The following is a 22,930-nucleotide window of genomic DNA, read 5'->3' on the forward strand; positions in this document are numbered from 1 at the left end:
CCTCTGGTTTGGAAGCATCACTGCTTCAGACAGGAAGGCAGTGCAGACAGTGGTGAGGATGGCCGAAAAGATCATTGGCAGTTCCTTCCCTCCCATCCAGGACATACCACAGAAGCATTGCTTGAGCAGGGTCTGTAAGATTATCTGGGACACTACACATCCTCTTCACAACCTGTTTTCCTTGTTACCTTCTGGGAGGAGGCTTCGTGGTATCCATAGCAGAACATCCAGATTCAGCCATAGTTTCATTCCATGCAGCATTAACCCTGTGAACTCTCAGGCTTCCTCCTTCCGTTATATATTCAAGTTGGACAGTATTTAATATTTTATTGTTATGTATATGTAGGGGTGTGGGTCTATACATATGTTGTATGTAGTATGTTTTGGGGGGTGTCATGTATGTGTCTCACTTGGAGAATGGGCAACTAAATTAAATAAATTATATAAATATATAAATTAAATAAAACTAAAATAAAACTAAATTTCATTTTTGATGTGCGCCATTGTGCCCACAGTAAAAAATGACAATAAAGGTCAATTTATCTTATCTTATCTTAAAATTATTCTGAAGATCTGTCACATACATAGCATGTTATCTATACGATTTTGTGCATATCTGAATCCTTGGTTATTTGAGTTCTTTGATTGGAATTGAGGAAAAAATATTTCTGACAATAAATAAATAAATGCATTGATACATACATCTCTTCTTATAATAGAGTGTTCTGAGTGTTTATAATGTTATATGAAAATATCTTCCCTTTTCATGCAGTTTACTTGATTTTTCTTTCACATTTTGCAATGATTATTATTTTACTTTATTATTTTATTTTATTTTAAGAATTTATATGGCCATTCACTCACTTCCAATTACTCTAGGCAGCTTACCCCAAAAAAAACAATGTAAAAAGAGTAAAAATAACAACCCTCCCCCACCCCTGGGAACAATAAGCAATCAAACAAGCCACTCTACTACCCACTCTGGGTTGACCAAGCCCATTGGCAATAACTGGCATTGTGAAGACACCTGTTTTTATAGAGCTTTTATTTATAACTGATACATCTCTGTAATTTCATGATGGACTGCTATTTGTTATTAATATCTGCAAACAAATACATGATTTCAGTTTGAATGAATTAGCACATATGCACCATCAAATCTACTTTGCATACAACGTAATGGAATCTATTTTTTGAACATTTTTAGAAATTGGAGCAGGTCTGAAATGCCCAGGGAATTATTGTTTGTAGTGCATTGAGCAATTTGACTTTCTAGTTAGAATTGGGGTAAGAAAAATTTGTATGATTATCCAGATATCTCCATTGTTTATTTGCATACTGCAAAAGCATTTGATTTCATGATATGTTTCTTGACTGTGATTTGTTGGAAGAAACCAATAAAAATAGTTTTCTCACTGAACAGAATTTTTGAAAACTCTAGCTATTAATGGTGGCCTTACACAAAATGTGAAATTTTCCCCAATAAATAAAATATATTCTGCTATACAAAGACACACACACACACACACACACACACACACACACACACAAACACACACACACAGAGAGAGAGAGAGAGAGAGAGAGAGAGAGAGAGAGAGAGAGAAAGAGAACAACTAATACAATCTGTAAATGATGATGCTAATGAGGATACTGTGTTAATGCTGAAATATTTTTAGTATTCTAAGCATAAAGTAGGTTCATAAGGTGGAAGAAGAACACATTTCCACTAACTTGAATGTTTCTTTTTTCACAGCAGAGTGGAAGTGATATTAAGTGGGTGGATGGAGGAAAGCCACTCTTCAAAGTGTCACTGTTTATTGTATCCACTGTTTACACTCAGGTAAAACATTATCTATATTAAGGGGGAAAAAGTAGAAGTCAAAGAAATGCAAAGTAAAAAAAGTTAATGTCTGTGTGTGAGAGCCATGCAGAATTTTTTATTTGGATTTCAAAGAAATAAAATATTTTGGCTTCTACCTTTAGCCATCCTGAAATAGGAAATCACAATCAATGTGATACTTATAGAAAGTTTTAGGAAAGATTATCCTTAAATAGTCAAAATAACATACTGATAGCAAATCTGGCATGTTTGATATTTTCAGCAAAACCAGTCATATTTAGAATGTAAATAAAATAATAAACAATTCATGGCTATATTACAATTCTAAAAAAAGACAAAAATAATCAGTTGTCAGAATTTCCAATCTAACTTTTCAATTTTCATGAAATTTGATTTTTTTTAACAAACAGGATCCAGTAATCCTGCAAAGAATTGAAGACTTCTGAATAGATGGATTAGCCTAGAAGTCAACCTTTGTTATATGCCCTTGTACAATTTCATGTAATGGCACAGCTGCCCTATTTATTTTTTTAAAAAACCTACCATTATTTTAATAATAATTACAATTACATGATGTTATCAAGATTTAGGAAGGATTGACTTTCACAACTTTCAGAATTTGGTGTTCTTAAACTTTATTTGATAGCAATCAGTTTTGCAAGATTTGGCAATCTTGCAAGGTTTTGATCATGTTTTTTAGAAAGTAAACAATTATTTAATAAGGGAGTCCACAACTGAAGAATCACATGTACAATGGAATATTTCTAAGGGGAGCTCCTTATTATTTCAGGCCTCAGATCATTGTTTAACATAACTCACTGAAACACAAGCATAAAAACCCTATTTAGACAAACTGCAGAATGTTGTTCTATAGATCATCATTATTCTTATTGTACAGATTTTGATATAATACCACATTGGATTTTTAAATATTGACTGATTGATGGAAAAGAGAATGGAAAATTAAGCTTAGACTGTATCAAAAGTTGAAATATGTATTTTAAAGAACTACTGAAAAATGTCTCTTAGGGGACAGATTTTGCTTATCTGCATATTATTGCATAGTTATTTAGAACTGCATGCCACTTTTGTTGATACTACACTATTTTTTATATATACGTTTACTATAGGATCCATATCTGAATAGATTTTTTCTGCAGTGCCAGAAAAGAAAGAGAGATTTCTCACAGCCACCTACCTCAAGTTTTATCATCTCCTGTAAGGTAAGTTAATTAAGAAATTATGTAGCTATCGATCTTGCTAATGGATGAGTATTGTATATTTTAATTCTCCTTTTGAATTGTGTGCATTTGTAAGTACAATGCTAAATTATACATTGCTGAAGAGTGCAGAGTAGCTGAAAATAAAACTGTCTGAACATTAAAATAAGCATTAACCTAAAACCCAGCATGTAAAAATTATTTACTAACTCCTATATATCTATGTTCATTATTGATAATATGGACTTTTAAAATACAAAAAGTCATTTCTCATTTCAGAGTATGGCATAGATCACCAGAAAAATGTTTATTATAAAAACAGTCAGAACCATTTGGGTTACATATTTTTTTCATTTTTATTACTTATTAATAGGAATTTTTTTCTTGTTGTCATGACTGAGCATTGTTTTTTCTTGGATCATGAACTCTGCATCCATATTATTCTACACAATAATGTGTACCGTAATTTTAGCATTATTTATCTAATCATTATTTAAAAGGTACAACCAATGCCATCGTAGCTTAAGATAAGGGTGCATACTGAAGAGATCTTCTTTATTCCTTTTTCTATGTTTTAATTTAACAGGGTATGCAAAAAGTTCAGTCCTGCAAACCATGAACTAGACCCAAACCATTATGTTACTTTCTTTGGTTTTCCAAAGCAAATAAATAACTGATAGTAGTTAACCAGATCCCTTCGTCAATTTACCATATGCTGCTGGCTCAAATAGGTATTGTTCCAAGTAATCTCTTGGAAATTATGTCTCCTAGGATAGCTGTAAACAATTTTCAATCAGTATAATAAATTGAAATAGAAGCAGGTCCAAAAAGCATTATTTGCTGTCCCATAATCACCCATATATTAACATTAAATAATAATAATAATAATAATAATAATAATAATAATAATAATGATGATGATGATGATGATGATGATGATGATGATGATGATGATGATGATGATGGAAGGGACCTTGGAGGTCATTAGTCCAACCCCCTGCTGAGGCAGGAAACCCTATACCATTTCGGACAAATGGCTTTGTAAATATCCTTTACAGAACATAAGATTTTGATGTATAGCAAACTGTCTAAGAGAAGGATCCAATACAACTTGTTGACAATATTTGCATATTTAACAGAGGCTAAGTTCTTAATAGACCAAATTACTTAGTGGCAAAAGACATATTCCTGAAAGTAACCTAGACTCAACCAATAACAGCTTTGAATGTTATTGTCCATCGTTTGAATGTTGCCTAGAAAGAAATTGGCAACCTAAAAAGCCAAGGATATTATGATTGCATAAATAACTGCCACTAGAATTCTTCCAAGGCCATTTCAGACTGCTCCAATTCCTAAAAATGCTCAAAAAATAGATTCCATTAGTTTAAATCAACAAAAACATTGGTCATGGCTACTTTGCTGACCCAAAACAAACTACAATAATTATATTTGAAGTCTTAATCTGGTAAAGTTAAAGCAGTATGATCAAACCAAGGGCAAACCCAGCTCTCTTATCCATTCTAACTATTCTAACTCTGTAACTATCTCCATGATCTTATTTAAAATGAAGGTTGAGTTATATGTAACTTGGGTTAAACTGCTTTTAGTTTGAAATATATTTGAAGTCTCCGCCAACACTTCTATGTAATTTTTATGACAACAAAATGGAAATGGTTTGTCATTTCCTTTATTTTCTTCTAAAACTTCCCCAACTAGTCTAATCCCCTGGAATTTTCTGGTGGTCGCTTAGTCCAGGATCATTACCTCCAGCCTACTTAGCTTTATCAAGACTTTGCCTAGGCTAGCTCAATGCTGCCACCTGGGTTCCTCTGTTTTAAATGAGTTTATAACATTCATGGAAGTGTACGATATTATTCTCTGTTCATGCTTGATTTCTTAATCAGAATTTACTTAAAATTGAGAAGATCCATGTCATTGTGAATTTTCTTCCTGTGATTCTGAACCAGCTGTTCTGGGTTCTTATACAAAACAAAGAGGATGAGGTAACAACTGCTGTGACCAGGTATTTTTTGTTCTACTTTCTCTTTGTTCTCATTTAGTTTGCCTTATGAAGTAGTTATTGAAATCTGTTAAATTGTGACCAAAACCATCTTAACCTTATGTGTTTGTTTCAAAAAGGACATTCAACAGTTTGGGTGCTACTTCTAGGCTTGTATAATGATTTCAATCACATAAAAAAGTTCATGCATAGGAAAAGATTTGGTCAGAATGTGACAAGTGATTTTAAACAGATCTTCCATATAACAGACTTCTTCAGCATTCATTTAGTTAAGTTTCAGAATATTCCAACTAATCAAGTTTTAAGTTCAGAGAGGTGGCAAGTTTGTTTTTATAAATATTTTTAGAATGGAGTTTGAAGCTTGAAATGGATTCTGTATACCGTATTAAGATTATGGACTTCTCTTTGGTCTTCCGTAACTTCAAGATTAAGAAAAGTTAATCCCAGAATTTTATGGAAATCTGTTTGAAGCAGCAGTGTAGTCTTTATGTGAGTGTGTTTATGGGACTTTAAGTCAGTCTTTGCTCCTGGCATCTCCCTGGGGAAGTCTATGTAGTATTTTTTTTTTTTATTGAAAAGTTTTAAAATACAATTTTCCTTTGAAAAACCCCCCTTCCCCCTCCCTCCTCCCCTCCCTACCTCCCCCCTACCTCCCCCCCTCCCCCTCTCCCTCCTCCCTCCCCTGCCTCCCACCCCTCTACTTCCCCTCCTCCCCCCCTCCCCCCCCCGACTTCCCAGAGCAAAATACAAGGTATATATCTAAAAAGCAATCATAAACAATCATATACTAACAATTATAAACTCTAAAATCCATCACTCTCTAGCTTATATAGAGTAAACCAATCCTTAACAATACTAAATATGTATAAAGAACTAAAATAAAAGAAAACTAGCATCATTCCCATCTATGTTCTTCCACAATTCACTATTACCTAGACATATTCTCACTTACACATCACAAGCACCTATCCCTATTAACCTCTCTAGCCAAAATAGGCTATAATAGATAGTTCTTACACAAATTAACCCGCATTAACCCACAAAACTTTCTTCCTCTTCCTCTGTAGTAAATTGTCCATTAATTCCAAATTGAACATTCTGTTACCATACATATCATCCCAAAACTCTTAAAAACACAACTACCACTTGACTATAAGTATATTGTGGAAGTTCCATAGATTTCTACTGGTCTTATTTTTTAATCTTTTTTGAGCGTTTTAAGGCAGCACGCGTCACCCTCTGTTCTCTAGGATCATCCAAAAGAGTTGCAGCTTGATCTCCTCCTGTACCCTTCTCGTCTATCTGTCCATCTTCATCCTCTTGATGTTCTCCTTCTCCAGATCCCTCTGCAGCTTCCAGAAGTGTTGATGGGGTTGCTTTTAAAACATTGTTGTAAAAATCATGCGCTTGCTTCACAGTACCCAAACAGTACCTTTTGCCATCATACATGAAGCTCAACCCAGCTGGGATCTCCCATCTGAACCTTATATCTCTTTGCTTGAGCTCTTGCACAAGAAATATAAAGTCCTTCCTTCTCTTTAAAATCTTTGGAGGAATTTCTTTTAGAACCAAAACTTCTTGACCAGCAATCACAACTTTAGTATCATAGGCAGCTTGTATAACTTCATCCCTAATTTCCCTTTTTACAAAATAAACCACCACATCTCTAGGCAACTTTCTCTGCTTAGCAATCCACGAATTCACACGAAACACTTTGTCCATGCCTTGTTTTATTTCAGATGCTGGATGGTTCAATACTCCCTCAAAAGCCTCAGAAACCAGCTGCTTTAAATCTTCCTTAATATTCTCTTTTAGGCCTCTAATTCTAACAGCAAACTGCATCTGGTAAAATTGAGCCAAACTCTGTTCGCTATCCATTTTGTCTTTTAAATCTTCAATTTCCAATACTTTTGCTTCTAATATAGCATTCTTTTGAGTCAAGTCTTCCACTTGATCATCCAGCACCTCCACACATTTAGCTACTTTATGCACTGAGGACAAAATGTCTACCTTCATCTCTCTAAGTTTCTGCTCCATCCTTTCTTCCATTCTCTGCTCCAATTTCTCCAATTTCTCCTCCATCTGTGCAAATTTAACACCCATTGACTCCAAAATTAACTGGGTATGTTTTTCAAGATCCTTCGATGTCAATACATCAGGAGAATGCAACGCCTGCAGTAATGATTGTTGTTGCACCGGAGAATTTCCAGCACTCCGAAAAGTTCTAGGGGGAGGTTTAGCCGCCATCTTTTACTTACAATTGTGACGCACTTTCACTTTAAGTTTTAAGCATAGTCCATCAAGCTTGAGAGTAAAATAAAATAATCCTCTTCATCTCTCCACCTTTTCCTCTTGTACCGCTCTGCCTGCTCCTTTAAATCATAGTCCTTTCTTCAGGCAGGGATGGTTCGCAGACGCCTGGCTCTGCTCCAGGAAGTTCGGAGCAGAGACGACGGCCAGCTGGGAGCAACCCAGGCTTCGGGGGAGTTCGATCCTTCAGCCGCCCAAGCTCAAAGCTCAGGCGGCCTCGGAGAACTCTACCCCTACCTGGGGCCTCACCCCCTCCTCTTCTCCCGAGGAGGGGGCTTCAATTTCGCCCGAACAGCTGATCGGCGCTGTTTCGGGCGAAAAAACAAACAGCTGAGCCGCGGGCAGCCAGGGGAGGCTGTCTTCGGCGCCGCGCCGCCAGCGGAAGTGAGGGAAGTCTATGTAGTATTGTTTAGAACTGGTTTATTGTTTCTAGAAGAGAGGGAGAGTGACTGGGACAAAGAAACCCAGCAACCTGCTGTGCCTAAATCAGGATTAGAACTCCTAATCCAGATCTCCCACTCCTGCACGAAAACTTTAACCATTAGATTACCCTGGTTAGAGAATAACGTACATTGCATAATTCAACACCCAAGAAAGAAAGGCAAATACCTAGAACCCAAGGCTCTTACATATCATTTGGAGACATTCTGTGCATTTAGACTGTAAAATAGGGCCACTTTTTAAAATAACAACAACTAATTTAAATAGATTTGCTTACATTTAGTTCTATTATTGGCTAAATGAAACTGCCGTCTTTTTTATCTGCTCAATCAATACAGGGTCTTTACTGATATTGTGGCCAAGTTACATGAAGAAAAATTAGATCACTATATTCAATCGTATATAAAGGTAAGAATATTTAACCTGTTCTGACATCTTTATAAAATTTCAGATTTATTCCAGGATTAATTTTTAATGCCATCTTGGCAAAGCATTAGGTGTTAACTGCCACTGTTAACTACCCATGGTAATTTATCAGCTGATTCTCTTACAAGAGTTTGCATGAAACAATATGATTGCTAGTGAACATCAGCGGTAGTTTGTAATAAAGACAGCATTGTGGGGAATTTTTCTGTGTGCTTTCAAATAGCTTGTGCATAATATTTTTTAGCTTTTTATTATTTTCTCAAGAACTTTTTTATTGTCTAAATTGCAGTGGTTTTGTACCTGTTCATGGTATGTGGAACATTTTTAATCTTCCAGCATGACATTTTGCACATATTTGTGAATTGGCACTGCTTGTTCTGTTTCTTTCCATTCAGTTTTCACTCTAAATGCTTCATTGTACTGAATGAATGTGTATTAAGATTAGTTATAAATACTTTTTTAAAAATATCTTGTATGCAGTACCAGTAAAAATGCCCTTTGAACTAGTCCTCAGAAGCTACTAAAATATTTCGCATACTTATATTTTGCAGTGAAAGAAACAAAGCAAACTTGTTGATTTTAAGGAGGGAAAAACCTAAAGCAGATTAAGACAATGTCTTTGTTTTGCCAAATCAGATTAAAAAATAAAGCTTATCAATATTTTAAATTAATTTGTTATCATTGGATGAAGTTATTGATATCCAAAATTTCAGAATTACATTTAATTACAGTACATTTAAAATAATTTTAATAATTTTTGAGATTATTTCAATTTATACAAATTCAAATGTTTGCTCGCTTTTTTGATGTCAAAATACTAATGCAACCATTTTTATACTTCAAACTCTGATCCTGAATAACTCCCAATTTTTAAAGCAGATTTTGCATTTGTACAGGGGGACTGGAGTTATGATAGGAATGGAGATTTCCGCTGTCATATATACAGCAGGATATTCAAATAGAATTTGTAATGGATGGGATACACTGAATTTCTCTTTTTATGATTGAAAGAGCTACATTTAATTGTGCTTGTAACATTCTGTATGCTCTGGCTTACCAATAATTATGAACATATATGACAAAAGGCAATAATTTTGAACTATGGAATGGCAGATTCAGTTTAAATAGCAACACTTAGCAGAAAGTAAAGATAAGATTAATGATGGAAATTAAATATCTGAATATTTTCTGTTTTGGTACTTTTTAAATAAAAGTATACATAGTACTTTGGTTTTTACTTACAAAAAAGAAAAACAAGTTTCAATTGTTGCCTGAAAAATGGAATTTTAGATCTATTTGTGTAGAAGAACACAGTCAAATAAGATATTTCCATATATAATCTCTTATACATAATTACAGTAACTTAGGTACTGTCGAGCCTCTTCTACACTTATTCAAACTATAAGTAAATTTGCTTAACAAAGAAAATATTGAGAATTGAGGAATAATATCGATAATGACATGAATGAATGAGAGATGCATGTAAATGTCTCCAGATACATTGCTCAATTAATTTCTGCTTTGTTACTTTAAGTGAACGTGTGAAATGCCTTCATTTAGATACACTTTCAGAAGATGTTGCTAGCTGTACTGTATAACCTGTTTGAACCCTTCAATTCATCATCTGATAATGCTCCATTTTAGCCATAAGGATATGTGTGTCACTTTACAATTATGAGAAATTCATTTAAAACACATAAGAATAACAACAGCTTTATAATAATATGATTTGGATAATTATTTTTGAGTGCTGGTTACTGTGAAATTTACTGAATTCCACATTTGTAAAATCTGATACTGACTGCCCAACACTTCATTTTTCCACTAGTGTTTTATTATATAGTTTTTTCTAGAATCTCTGTACAAAAATAGCAAAAAATGAGTATGACCTTTTCATGCTTTCCTTGGGGATTGCTATGAAGATACTGTAGATTGCTAGTGGAGAAATGGACATATATAAGTCAACATGAATGTTAATTATCAGAATATACATCCTTTTACATTTTCTACAATCTAAATGTCATAACATAAATTGAATTTGTATTAAACTAATGGCTACATCTTTATTGCAATAAAACAACTCTCATTGTGCTTTTTGCATAATGAAATGCTAATCATATTATATTGGGAAATAGGTCTCACTCAATTGAGTAGGCCTTCTCCCAAGCAACTGACTATAGCTTTAAAATGTTAATTTTCATTTTTATTCCATTTTAACACTTCAGTTTGTATGTATGTACATGCAAAATGCCTCAGGAAGAAAATTAGCAACAGTTTAATCAACCTTAAATTGTAATCCCTGTAGCTTTTGAAAATTTTGTAATCAAACAATTACAGTACAGAGCTATAATATGTCAAGGAAAAAAAAGAAAGTTACCATTCATGAGTAATTTTAAATGATAACCATCCTAAAGTTAAACAGTATTCTGAAGAATGTTAATATGTACTATTAATTCTTGAATCTAGTGCATTTCAGAAGTTACAAAGTATAGTATAACACAGTTGAAGTATCTTAACATGTTTAGATTAAGGAATACTGATGGTGAAACTAAGCTGCTTTGAGGAGACCTCTCAATTTTAGCCATCATGCTCTCTCTCTCTCTATGCGAAAATAATAAACAGAGGTATTTTTACAGTAAATGTGTTTGAACTCTACAGAGATTGTAGTAGTAATAGTAGTAATGCACTCTAGATTAAATTTGATGTCCCAGAAGAATTAAGAATGCTGCTGGATTCAAATCTACTTTTATCTTCTCCCAAACAAAGCATGATCTTGTCATTCTGCATGATAGCATCACATCATGTGTTGAATGTCTCTAGTCACCATGAATGAGACAGAAGCAACAACCTTACACTTGTTGTAACACCAAGTTTCATTCAAAAACATTTTTCTCTCTATCTTTCTTAATATGAGAAAAAAATTAATGCTACTTCAAAATATATGTAGCACAAGTCCCATACAAGTCCCATTCATAGCAAGATTATTTTGCGGGTAATGCTGATGAAAATCCAAAAATGTTGCGGACAATGCTCTACATGTATAAACAAACTAGACTGTGTGAGTGCTTAACTAGCTGTCCCTAAATGTATTCTCTTATTAGTACATTCAAAATAGCATGGGTTGAGTGATTGGTTTGCTTGGTCGTCCTACATTCAAGAATAAGACTAAATGTCACCACATTTCATACATTTCCAGATTGGCTGATGTTTACAGCAAAATAATGATGCATGTGCAAGATAATTGCAGATGCTAATGCTAATACTTCCATGCTGGCAGAAATAATGTTTCAATATTTGTATGTATTTTTCCCACATCCCATGATGTATTCTGTCTCATTAGGAAAGTGTTGAATGCGTTATTAAAAAAACCTTTTGATTTCTGTAAGTAAGTAAACATAAAAATAATGACAAAGAAACTTTCCCATGAGAATTTGAACCTATCAAATATAACGATTGTGGTACGTAATAAACTTTAAAATAAAAATGGAATAGGAATTGGTGCCTATACAGCAATGTTAAGAGGCTGGAAAATTCTAGGAGTTGAAATGCACACATCTTAAAAGGCCAAGGTTGAGAAACACTGCTATAGAGTCATGATCATATTGCTAAACATTTGTTGACAGGTTAGATTATTTGCTGCCTGAGATATATTTTTTGATTCTGGTATACACCGCACCTTTCTGCATAATGTGAAATGCTCATAACACAATCTTGTACTTACTTAATCAGAAATATATCTCACTGAGTTGAGAAGAACTTATTTTCAGGCAAGTGATGCAGACTTGGGAATAGGTTCATTATCCTTAAAGAGATGTACTTCTGAATGGTCAAGTAGAAGACTGCATGCAAAATATAGTTCCTTAATTTCATTGCATTCAAATCAATAGAAGGCTAGATGCAAAAGACTAATAGTCTTGCATTGTAAATATTTTCATTGCATCTGCTCTATAACTGTCAGGTACCACACAATGGAAATTACAGTATCTGTGTTGCATGAAGTCAGTGAGACCTAATATTCTTGCTATTAACTTTTTTCCTGCATTTTATATTATACTTTTAGTACGTATTCAAAACTAAGACATTTGAGGAACGGACTGTTCATGAAGAACTGGCCAAGAATATGACTGATCTGTTGCAGTCAAATGATCAAAGGACTGTGAAGCTTGTTCTAAAGGTGAAATTTATTCTTATTCATGAGCGAAAAATGTCAGGAAAGCTTTCATAGATTGTTGCTTTCCTCACTTTTGTTGTTGTTGTTGTTCCTTTGTGTTAGTTTTTGACTCCTGGTGACTGCCTGGAATAGTCTTTGGAGTTTTCCTGGCACTTTTTTTGAGTGGGATAGTCCTTTGTCAATGCTTCATTCCCAGGGTTGAGAGACTGGCCGAAGATCACTCAGCTGGCTTTGTGCTTCACATACGATTAAAACTCATGGTCTTTGCTTTCTAGCTTGGTACTTTATTCACTACATCAAACTGACTCTGTTTTGCTATATGTTCTTATGTTATGATGTCACTTTGTTGTCCATTCCGTGTAGCTTGGGGAAAGCATTGCTTAGCAGAACAGTTAAGAAGTTAATATGAGAGCCTGAACTGAAATATTAGGATTTAAAAGCAAGAATATGGTGATGTTGCTGAAGGACACCTACATTGGCAAATGCATCACAGTCCTGCAACTCCTTGCTAGCAGATTGATCAAGGATGTTCCTTATAAATGGTTACCAATTCAGCACTAAAGTACAGAGAGAAGAATGGTTTAGTTTTGTCTGAACAAAAAAATTTATCAATTGAATTCAGATTTTCTGTTTCACACATGGATGGACTTCTTAGTTTTATAAAGAGTTAAATGAGATTGAGATATAAATTCCAATTGGAAAAAGAGAAACAATGAATTTATTAATTCCTCACTTAGTCCCTTGCCATTGCCAAGCTATTCTGGTGGGTTCCTCAAGGCCAGAGAAGCAGCTTTTCAAGACTACAGTACCTGTAGAAGTAAAAAAGCAATAGTTATAAATTACTGTATCTAATTACAGAGAGTCTATCCAGAAGTGGCCCAGGTTTCTCCATATATTAGAATTCAGTTCTTTCTTATCTAATCTTATGCCTTCCAAATATTTGGGAAATACAGCTGTAGAAAATTTTAGCCACATTGCTTAGGTTTTATAGAAGTGGCAGTCACAGCACATACGAAAAGCTCACTTTTGGGGAGCTTTTTGTAAAGAAAAAATAAAAGTGCAAAGTTAATATAAAAGAAAAATAATATATATTTATTTATTTTTTAGCACTCCTGGTTCTTTTTTGCAATTATATTAAAATCAATGGCACAGCATTTGGTTTACACAAAGAGAATACAGGTAAGAGAATACAGGTATATGCATTATATAATAAATGTTATCGATATTTAAACATGCTCTTATTTAAAAATATTTTACTCATCGAAAGGCTGCTGTGAGGGGGTGCACTAGAGTATGGTGTGGCGTGTGTGCAAAAGTGCAGTGCATGTTGGGAAGGTATGCATGACAGCAATGACACGGAGGGTGTATGGAGTGTGCGAGTGACCAGCATGGTGCAAGCACAGAGGAGCTGAGGAAAGCATATATGGATGGGGGAGAGATTCAGCTGGTGATTGTTAATAAATTCTTCTGCAGTTACATCACTGCAATTTATCCGGACAAGAAATCTGTTCTGAACAGTATTGGACCTAAAGATCTCAAAATAAAATTTAGAACAACTGCTTAAAGGGCTGCCTATCTCATACAATATGTGCAGCACTTTAGGTCACCAATTAATTATTTCAACAGTGATTTGGCCTTCCCCATGAAGTAGCCTTGAAAGAAATTGCCACTCGAATTGAAATTGATCCCCTGGCTACACACTGTATTAAGACATTTCTCAAATTGCATTTATTTTCCTACGTCTAGTTTTAATGGTAAGATTTTAATTGAGGTTTTGTTGAATGTCATCACTATACTTTGTAAGCATCCAGTGCCATTAAGGCGTTAAGTACCAAATACATTTTCTGAATAAATAAATGCTATCATTAAACTGTTCATCAGAATGATGCCTCTTATCACTTAGCCAGGAGCATTTTCACTAACTCCTCCAATTTTGTTGTGTAGAGAGGGAAATGAAACATTTTCGAATATTGAGTGTTGTCTAGATCAGTTTCTTATTTTGAAGAAACCATCTGCTGTCCCTCCAGATTACTCGTGCTCAAAGGTTCCCAGAATCATACAAAACTGAACTAGATAAACTTGTAATGAACATATCAGATCATGTTATTTGGAAACACATAGAAGCTTTCGAAGAGACAAAGAATGCAAGCCACAGCATTGGAAGGTTTCTGAAGGTAAGATGTATTTAGTATAAATAACCATTAACCTATTTGTACCTTGCAGGATGCACAAACCTCGCAATCATTTTCGTAGTAAATATTTCTTTTTGCTGTTGGCATAACACAAAACATTAATTATGTGATTCTTCTATACTGATGAAGACTGGGCATGGTAGTGATGAAAGTTCATAACCAAAATAAAAGAAGAAACATTTGAATACTTTTTCATCAAAAAAGAATATACAGTAATCACCCTCTTTATAATAAAGAAGATAACTCTTTATTAAAACTAGAACATTGTTAATTAATAAAGGATTGCCATTCAGGTTTTAGATTTGAAGAAGGGAAGAATGCATTTAATAGCCAAAAATTCAAGAAATACAACTTGTTTTTGACAAATAATATCTGTTTCATTTGAACATATTTACATCTTCAGTAAGTTTTCTAGAAGGTATGCTTTACACCGGTTATTTATTCAAAACAATACAAAATCTTTTAATTTCATATTGCCACTGATATAAATTGACATTTAGATTAATCAAAAAAACTATTGAGTATTTGACTTTCACATTTGATCTTCACGATTTATTGCCAGTTTGCCAAAATGATATTAATCCCTTATTAACTTTTTTCTATTGTTAAAAGTCTTTTCTTAGGGAAATAATTATAATCATTTCATTTTTTTTCTCTTAGCGATGTTTCACATTTATGGATCGTGGATTTGTATTTAAATTAATCAATAACTATATAAGCATGTTTGGACCAGGTGATGACAAGGTAAATAAAGTAATGTATGTTTCCAATTATGCTGACTTTTCCTTTCCCTTTAAAAATTGTCAGAATCAGTAAAAAAGAATAGGTCTTCCCAGAATATTTGTGTCCTTTTGTTGGATAAATGTTTTTTAATCACTTTACAAAGTAGTTAACAGAAAAAAAATCTTTGTAATATACTGCTTCCCCATAATGTGCAGCTGATTTAGTTTAGTTATGCCCTTACAAAAAATAAAAAATCTGTCTATCAACTCATATGATTCTCAGTGAAAATGTGGATCTCTTCATTGGATTTTGTTCATTGCTTGCACATTTAGCAGTCCTTTAGCAAGAAAAAGCATGCATATCTTATTCAAACTAATCTAAGTGATTATTTATCTATTTGATTCCCTTTCCCTTTGTTAGTTTAGCATTGCTACAATCAACTGTATCATTTAAAAAAAACATTTTTCCTCTTATATGAAAAGAATACTTTCACACATATAAATAAATATGTACATTCATTAACCTGCATAACCAGTATTTCATGTAATTATGCAGATAGATTAATGAATGTACATGCATGCAATAAATGAAGATAAATCACCTGATAATCTTCTCAAACGTTCAGATTTTGTTCCAGTATAAATTTGATTTTCTTGAAGAAGTATGCAACTATGAACACTTCATTCCTCTCTGCCTACCCCTGAAATCTGCAAACATTCCAGGTAAGCATTTATGGTTTTATATAATACTTATTATAAAACAAAAGAAACTGCATACAGTTTTAAGCATATATACTTAGTAATAAAGCTCACAAAAATATTAGGGTTTTGTATCATATAAATACATTTAAGATCGGCATGCAAATTTCACATTTCCTAAAACATTTGAACATTGGTTACTACAATTGTAAATATAAGTAAATGTTATTTTAGTAACTAAGTTATTCTTTTTTAGATGTTTTTTTTAAAAAAACAGCAAAAATGCATGAATTATGAATCATGAATTTAAAAAAAAATTGTAGCACTAAAATAAAAGGTAGCTTGAAACTGAAAACTTTACATTTCATTACTAAAAGTTTTCTCTTCCAATCAAATGAATGAGGGGCCTTAGACTTAAAAGAGGAGAAACTTTCTCTGTGCTGGATGCAGTGGTTAACAGAATAACAGAGTTGGAAGGGACCTTGAAGGTCTTCTAGTCCAACCTCCTGCTGAGCCAGGAAGCCCTGTACCATTTCAGACAAATGGTACCCAATTTCTTCTTAAAATCTCCAGTGTTGGAGCAACTTCTGGAGCAACTCATCCCACTGATTAATTGTTCTAACTATTGGTTTGTTCTAACTATTGGTCTTGTCATCTTCTCATTAATTTTCTACAAACCTATCAAATTGTTTTATTAGGTGGCAGTTAATGGTAAGATGGGCTACTATTCAGCAATTGGTTTCTCTACTTCAGCTGCTTTATATTTATATTTACTTTGCTTTGGTTTATGGTGTAAACCATAAATTGTGACATGCAAATGCTTGTAATCAATAAAGTCATTACTACTTTTACTTTAGGCCTCTTAAAAATATTTGCAAATATTTGCAAATATTTTTTAAGAAGCCTTATCCTTATCTTCCTCCTGGTTGGGTGAGCAATATTAGTCACCAACAAATGCACTGGTTTTATTTGATTTCCCACATGTTTAATCCAAATGTTCTTTTCAGTAAGGTAGCTAATTTCCAGTTATCATAGTTATCTCAACTGGTATCTCAACTGCTTTATCTACAATACTTTTATATTACTAGTTTCACACAGACCAATGTGCAATGTCCATAGAAAGATAAAATAATCCCATCCTTTAAAAAAGTTCAGCATCCAGAATGATTGGAGCTGATCTCAAAATAGCCAATCTAAAACTACTATTTCTGATCAGTATGTATTTTAAGAAGCGTGGATGGATGAATATGACAACCTTAAAATTATACCTTTACAATTAACAATGTCATTTATCTAAATGTACCAAAATGTCTTTTTTTCTTCCCTTTTCTACATTTTTCTACCAAACCATTCAAGATCCAATCACACCATCAGAAACAACCCAGCAGTTTCATGCATCAGGTATGTATTCATCCAAGTAAACTTTGCATCTTAGTTATTAAATGTGCCATTATCAAATTCCATTTCTAGCATTTTAAAAATTTATTTATTTATTTATTTGTTTGTTTGTTTGTTTGTTTGTTTTATTTGTATACCGCCCTTCTCCCGAAGGACTCAGGGCGGTGTACAGGGCAATAAATACCAAAAATGCAAAATACAAAAGTTAAAAACAAATTAAACAATTGTGCCTGAATACAATAAATTAATTAAAACAGTAATTAAAACCCCAAACCCATCAGGCCAGGCCAGCTTGTTCAAATAAATAAGTTTTTAGATCACGTTGGAAGGAGCGCAGGTCGGGAGCCATCCGGAGCTCAACCAGTAAACGGTTCCAAAGATTTTGCGCGCCCACAGAGAACGCCCTCCCCCTGGGGGCCATCAATCGGCATTCTCTGACCTGTGGCACCCTGAGGAGGCCCTCTCTGTGGGAGCGCACTGGGCGGAGGGAAGTTGATGCCGGCCGCAGGTGCTCCCTTAGTTACTCCCTTATCTACTACTCTGCACTGAACCCATCTGAAGTGGAATCATTCTCTCACAACTTTGACTGGCAGACATGTTTGGAGTAATAGTATACATTGCATTAATTGAAGGTTCTCTAAAAGAAGAATAGAAAACTTACGAGTTCTGTGAACTATACTTTCTCACTTAGCAGTAAGTTCAAAATCTACTTCACCTTGCCAACTACTAAAGAAAATATTATTATAATGCATCAGGTACAGATTAACACAAGTTACTACTGATTTATAACTTAACATTAGCAGACTTATCAGTTAAAACCATGAGTTCTATAAGAGTGTAATTGTCTTTATAAAACGTGTTACTTGAATCATTTAAATGTCAATTATATAAGTCTCTTCTTAATATATATCAATAATTTAATGAAGCACATATAAGACAAGTTTTAAACACATAACTTTCTTGACTGTCTTAATCCAGATGTCCCTGAATATATTGTGACAAATGAATTTTGCCGGAAGCATTTTTTAATTGGATTACTTCTTCGAGAGGTTGGGTTCGCACTCCAAGAAGACCAGGATATCAGACACATGGCCCTAGCCATGCTCAAAAATCTGATGGCAAAACATTCATTTGATGATCGATATAGAGATCCGGTATGAATGTTTAACTTTTTGCCTTGATGGAAAAGACCATTTAATTGTCTGTACTGAGCCATCTTCTTTGAATGTCTTTTCTGCAGGAGAAGCAGGCAAAAATAGCAAACTTGTATATGCCTCTTTATGGGATGCTTTTGGACAATATGCCAAGGATATATCTGAAAGATATGTTTTTATTCAGTATAAATACATCTAATCAGGTGGGTTACAGTAATGGGCTATAGTAATTTAATTTTTCTTAAAACTATACTGCTAACATTTTTAAATTATTCTTAGACTAGATTAGTTCAGATTAATTTATCAATAAATAGAGTATGATAAAAGCATATTAGTTTAAAGTCACTTAAATTAGCTATACTGCTGGACTTATTGTTTATGAAGGAAAAAAATCCATGGATTCAGATTAAAAGCATACCTAAAATAAATCCATTGCAATTAATAATTTTGAAACAAAGAATACCCAGTTTGAACTTCTTATCACTTACAAGCTTACTAGGTGGCCATAAACAGGTTAGTTTCAGTATTGGTCTCCCATCTGCAGCTAAAGTTGTCTCCCTTATTGATTCACTAAAATCTGCCTTTCCTTACCTGATATATTAAGATTACCACCTTGAGATTGGTTTAGAATTATGGGAAGGCATAGAGGAGGAATATTTTCTTAAACTTAATTTGATTGTTTTAGAAAAGGAATTTATTAAATTTGACAAATTAGATCAAGCAGAAATAGATTAATGTGTGGTGGTGGTGGTGGTGGTGATGGTGAAGAGAACAAATCTTGTCATTAGGCTGCAAAAGGCAAAAACTGTGATTCTATGCCAATGTCAGAGCAGTGGGTATGTAATTATAAAATTAGCAATAAGTGACAGATTGTGAACAGTGATTTAATACTCACATTTGTTCTCTGGCTGTCATTGAAATCCAGGGATCTAGAGATGATTTGAGCACCACTGCAGGATTTCAGAGTCAGTCAACAATGAAACATGCAAATTCAGTTGATACTTCTTTCTCCAAAGATGTTCTTAATTCAATTGCAGGTATGAAAGCATTTACATAAAAAATAACTGTTTTGTTCTATTGCAAGTTTTGTTATTACCAATTTCTTACATTTAATTTATCTTCTAATATTTCTAGCAGGAGTTTAATCTGAAATAAATTATTCTTAGAAGAAAGTAGGGAAGACATGTTGAGTTTGATTCCACAAGATCCGAAGTCCTCTAATTTCTTGAGATGTCCATGGCTGTTACTGGGATACAATTTTTAAAAATGTTATAACTGAAAAGAAAATGAAAAGAAAAGAAATGTGATCCCCCTTAAACTAGCACAGTAATCATTCATCTATATATACCATTCTTACAGCGTTTTTATAATTTATTTATTTATTTATTTATTTATTTATTATATTTGATTTTATTTTCCTCGTATAGTTGTAAGAGATGTTCTAATAAATGATGGTATATTTTAGATATGCACGCAGATGTATATGTGTACAAAATCTAACCCAATTTATAGAATACAAATACAGACAGTACTCTACTTAAAAACAGATTAGGTTTCAAAAGTCTGTTGTAAGCCTTTTTTGCTTCCAAGTCCACCAAGCATTAAAAAGAAAAAAAAGTGCAGTGAATTGATTATGGCATTGTAAAACCTGACAGTAATGGTGTAGACTCATCCTCCAGAAATTGAAACAGTCCATTTCCCCACCTTCCTGAAGAAGTGGTTCAGTGAGCTTTGGATGGTGACAGGAGGGAATGTGGTGGAAGTTGGGAAAGGATGAAAAAGGATTGGTTTCTGGATAGCTGGATATGTACTGGAAGCTGGATCTTTCCTGCCTTCTCCCAACTTTGGGGTATAGACAGATTTAATTTGTTTCACAAAAGTTCATTAGTAGAGTAAAGTTTGTACTGTATACGGTTCGGTTGTATTTCAAGATGTAATACTAATTGCATCCTCAATAAATGTTTCTATTTCTATGGCTTTTGGTCCATCATGCATGAGATTGTGTCTAAAACCATCTATAGCAAAATATATATCATTGCATTTGTCGTTATATCTTACTCTGTTTCATGCACTCAGCTCGTAGCCATTCAGCATCCTCGTTAAATGAGCTGTAGCTTTTCTTAACAGTGTCTGGTCAACGTTACATACTGTTTTTTGGTTTTCATCCTGCTTAATTGTTGTGTCCATAAGCATCATTGTAGCACATTCGTTGTGGCTTTTGTTTCCAGCTTTTTCATCAATAGTTATTCCTGCAGCAAACCGTGCTGACTCCAGAGGTTCCCTAGGAAGTCTTGATTCTAACCCAAGTACCAATGAAAAGAACAGTGAAATAAATGAAGCCTGTGAGAAGGTTTGTATGTCTGTAAACTAGGACAGCACAATACTTCAGATTTTAATGGGGAAAGATGATTCAGAGCATGTGGATCTGTTCACACAGCACTTGATGGCACCTTTCTAATGCAGCTGCCTCTGGTTCACATGATACTACAATTATTTTATTTTACGTTTTTTATTTTATTTATTTATATCCCACTTTTATTATTTTTATGAATACGTGTATAAGTGCATATTCCTCTTTCTATTTTTCTCACAACAACACCCTGTGAGGTGAGTTGGATTGAAAGAGAGTGACTAGCCTAAAGTCATCTGGCTGGCTTTCATTTCCTAAGGCAGGACTAGAATTCACAGTCTCCAGGTTTCTAACCTGGTGCCGTAACCACTAGACTAAACTGGTATAACCAAACTGATATGTATAAAGTGCATTTTGGAGATAAAATTCATTTATCGAGGCTCTCCATGTTTTGCCACAACAGATTGTAAGGCCATTGTCTCTGATTGGATCAGCTCTTCGTTTTGACAAATTAGATCAAGCAGAAACAAGAAGTCTCTTAATGTGTTTTCTTCATATTATGAAAACAGTTTCAGAAGGTAATTGAACAGTAAAATGTATCTGTGCCTGCTGTATAACTTTTCTGCTGAAGATCATATCTGTTTGGGAGAAATCTCTTAGTTGCTAGGTTTACAAGACAACAGAGAGTGGATTTAAAGCAGCAGTGTGCAGAGCCAGTGTGAGCAGTCAGCAAAGACATTTCCTTTTGTCTACTACTGCTATTACTTTTCTTTCTCTTTGTTTTCTCTGCATTATTCTTCCTTCTACATATCTGTAAAAAAATACCTGGTTACTCTTCAGACAGGATGAAATTAATTATTTTTAAAGAGCTTCTGAAATAAAATACATGCAAGTATGAAAAATTAAGATGAGCTGTCGGTCCTTCAGGATAAGGGAAGGTCAGGGAATGGGGTCTCTAAGAGAGTATATTGATACAGTTAATAAAGTTATTGTAACAGAATCTTTAAAGCCTGTCACATCCTTTTCTGTTCCACATACACCAAACATAATAGCAATAGCAATAACACTTAGACCTATCTACCGTCCCATAGTGCTTTACATTATTCTCTGGGTAATTAACAATGTCAGCATTTTGCCCCAACAATCTGAGTCTTCATTCTACCAAGTCAACCTTCACCTCTCAGAACTGAATTCCTGACTGTGGGCAGAATTTGCCTGCAATGCTGCACTAAACTAACAGCTGTAATCAAGTTGTTTTGAGGATATTTTCTGTCATACTTTCCACTTTTCTAGAACTGAGATACTTTTATATCAAAGGCTATATTTTCCTGCTATTCCATTATAACATTTCCTATGTTAAATAAAAAACCATCATGTTTGGTTTCTATTATTAAGCACATGATAAATTATGAAATTCACAAAGAATGAAAACTGAGTTTAATACAATATTTAGTGTGTAAAATGACAGATTTCTGAGTTCTGCTGGTAGGAAATATCCCTTGGAAAATATGACAATAGTGATTAGAATAGGCTTTTGCTAAATGAGTTCTAACAGATAAGGGTTTTTTATTTATTTTTATTGCTTTTAAATAGTGACAAAAAAGGGAAACTACAAATCACGAAGTTAATGGTAAAATACACACATTATCAAAGATAAAAAGAAATAAAAATGTAGGAAAAAAGAAAAAAACATGTATTATTTTAGCAGTAAATAATTACAATTCTTTATATGATTATCTAATGCAATTCTAATTCAAGTACATAAATGTTTCTAAAACATTTATATAACTACATAGTCATGTTTTTAACCTACTACAGTATATTTTGTATAAATGAGTTCCATATTTCATTATATTTTTCCATACAAAGTCTGTGTTTATAGTCAATCCACTCATAGATGGTAACTGTAATCAGGACTTCAACCCATACATTTATCATTTCCAATGCCATAATATCAGTTTTTTGGCCATAGTAAAGACACAGG

The 22,930-nt window shown here is 33.7% G+C and overlaps 1 protein-coding gene across 2 annotated transcripts in view; it reads left to right on the plus strand.

The window, feature by feature from the left end:
- The window catches only part of DOCK10 (dedicator of cytokinesis 10), a gene marked incomplete at its 5' end in the record, with an annotated part of 164,768 nt that overhangs the window by 107,480 nt on the left and 34,358 nt on the right, over window positions 1-22,930 (plus strand). For both annotated transcript variants that reach the window (XM_083364987.1, XM_083364986.1), the window contains 15 exons: window positions 1,757-1,843; window positions 2,974-3,066; window positions 4,968-5,086; window positions 8,173-8,242; window positions 12,321-12,434; window positions 13,539-13,610; window positions 14,459-14,605; window positions 15,284-15,367; window positions 15,972-16,068; window positions 17,401-17,445; window positions 18,421-18,596; window positions 18,683-18,799; window positions 19,522-19,633; window positions 20,825-20,946; window positions 21,410-21,524. In XM_083364987.1, coding sequence (XP_083221113.1) covers window positions 1,757-1,843; window positions 2,974-3,066; window positions 4,968-5,086; window positions 8,173-8,242; window positions 12,321-12,434; window positions 13,539-13,610; window positions 14,459-14,605; window positions 15,284-15,367; window positions 15,972-16,068; window positions 17,401-17,445; window positions 18,421-18,596; window positions 18,683-18,799; window positions 19,522-19,633; window positions 20,825-20,946; window positions 21,410-21,524 — 1,570 coding nt within the window. The remainder of the gene's footprint in view (window positions 1-1,756; window positions 1,844-2,973; window positions 3,067-4,967; window positions 5,087-8,172; window positions 8,243-12,320; window positions 12,435-13,538; window positions 13,611-14,458; window positions 14,606-15,283; window positions 15,368-15,971; window positions 16,069-17,400; window positions 17,446-18,420; window positions 18,597-18,682; window positions 18,800-19,521; window positions 19,634-20,824; window positions 20,947-21,409; window positions 21,525-22,930) is intronic.

This window comes from Vipera ursinii (genome assembly GCF_947247035.1).
Source record: "Vipera ursinii genome assembly, chromosome: 5".
In the NCBI taxonomy this organism is placed as follows: Eukaryota; Metazoa; Chordata; class Lepidosauria; order Squamata; family Viperidae; genus Vipera; species Vipera ursinii.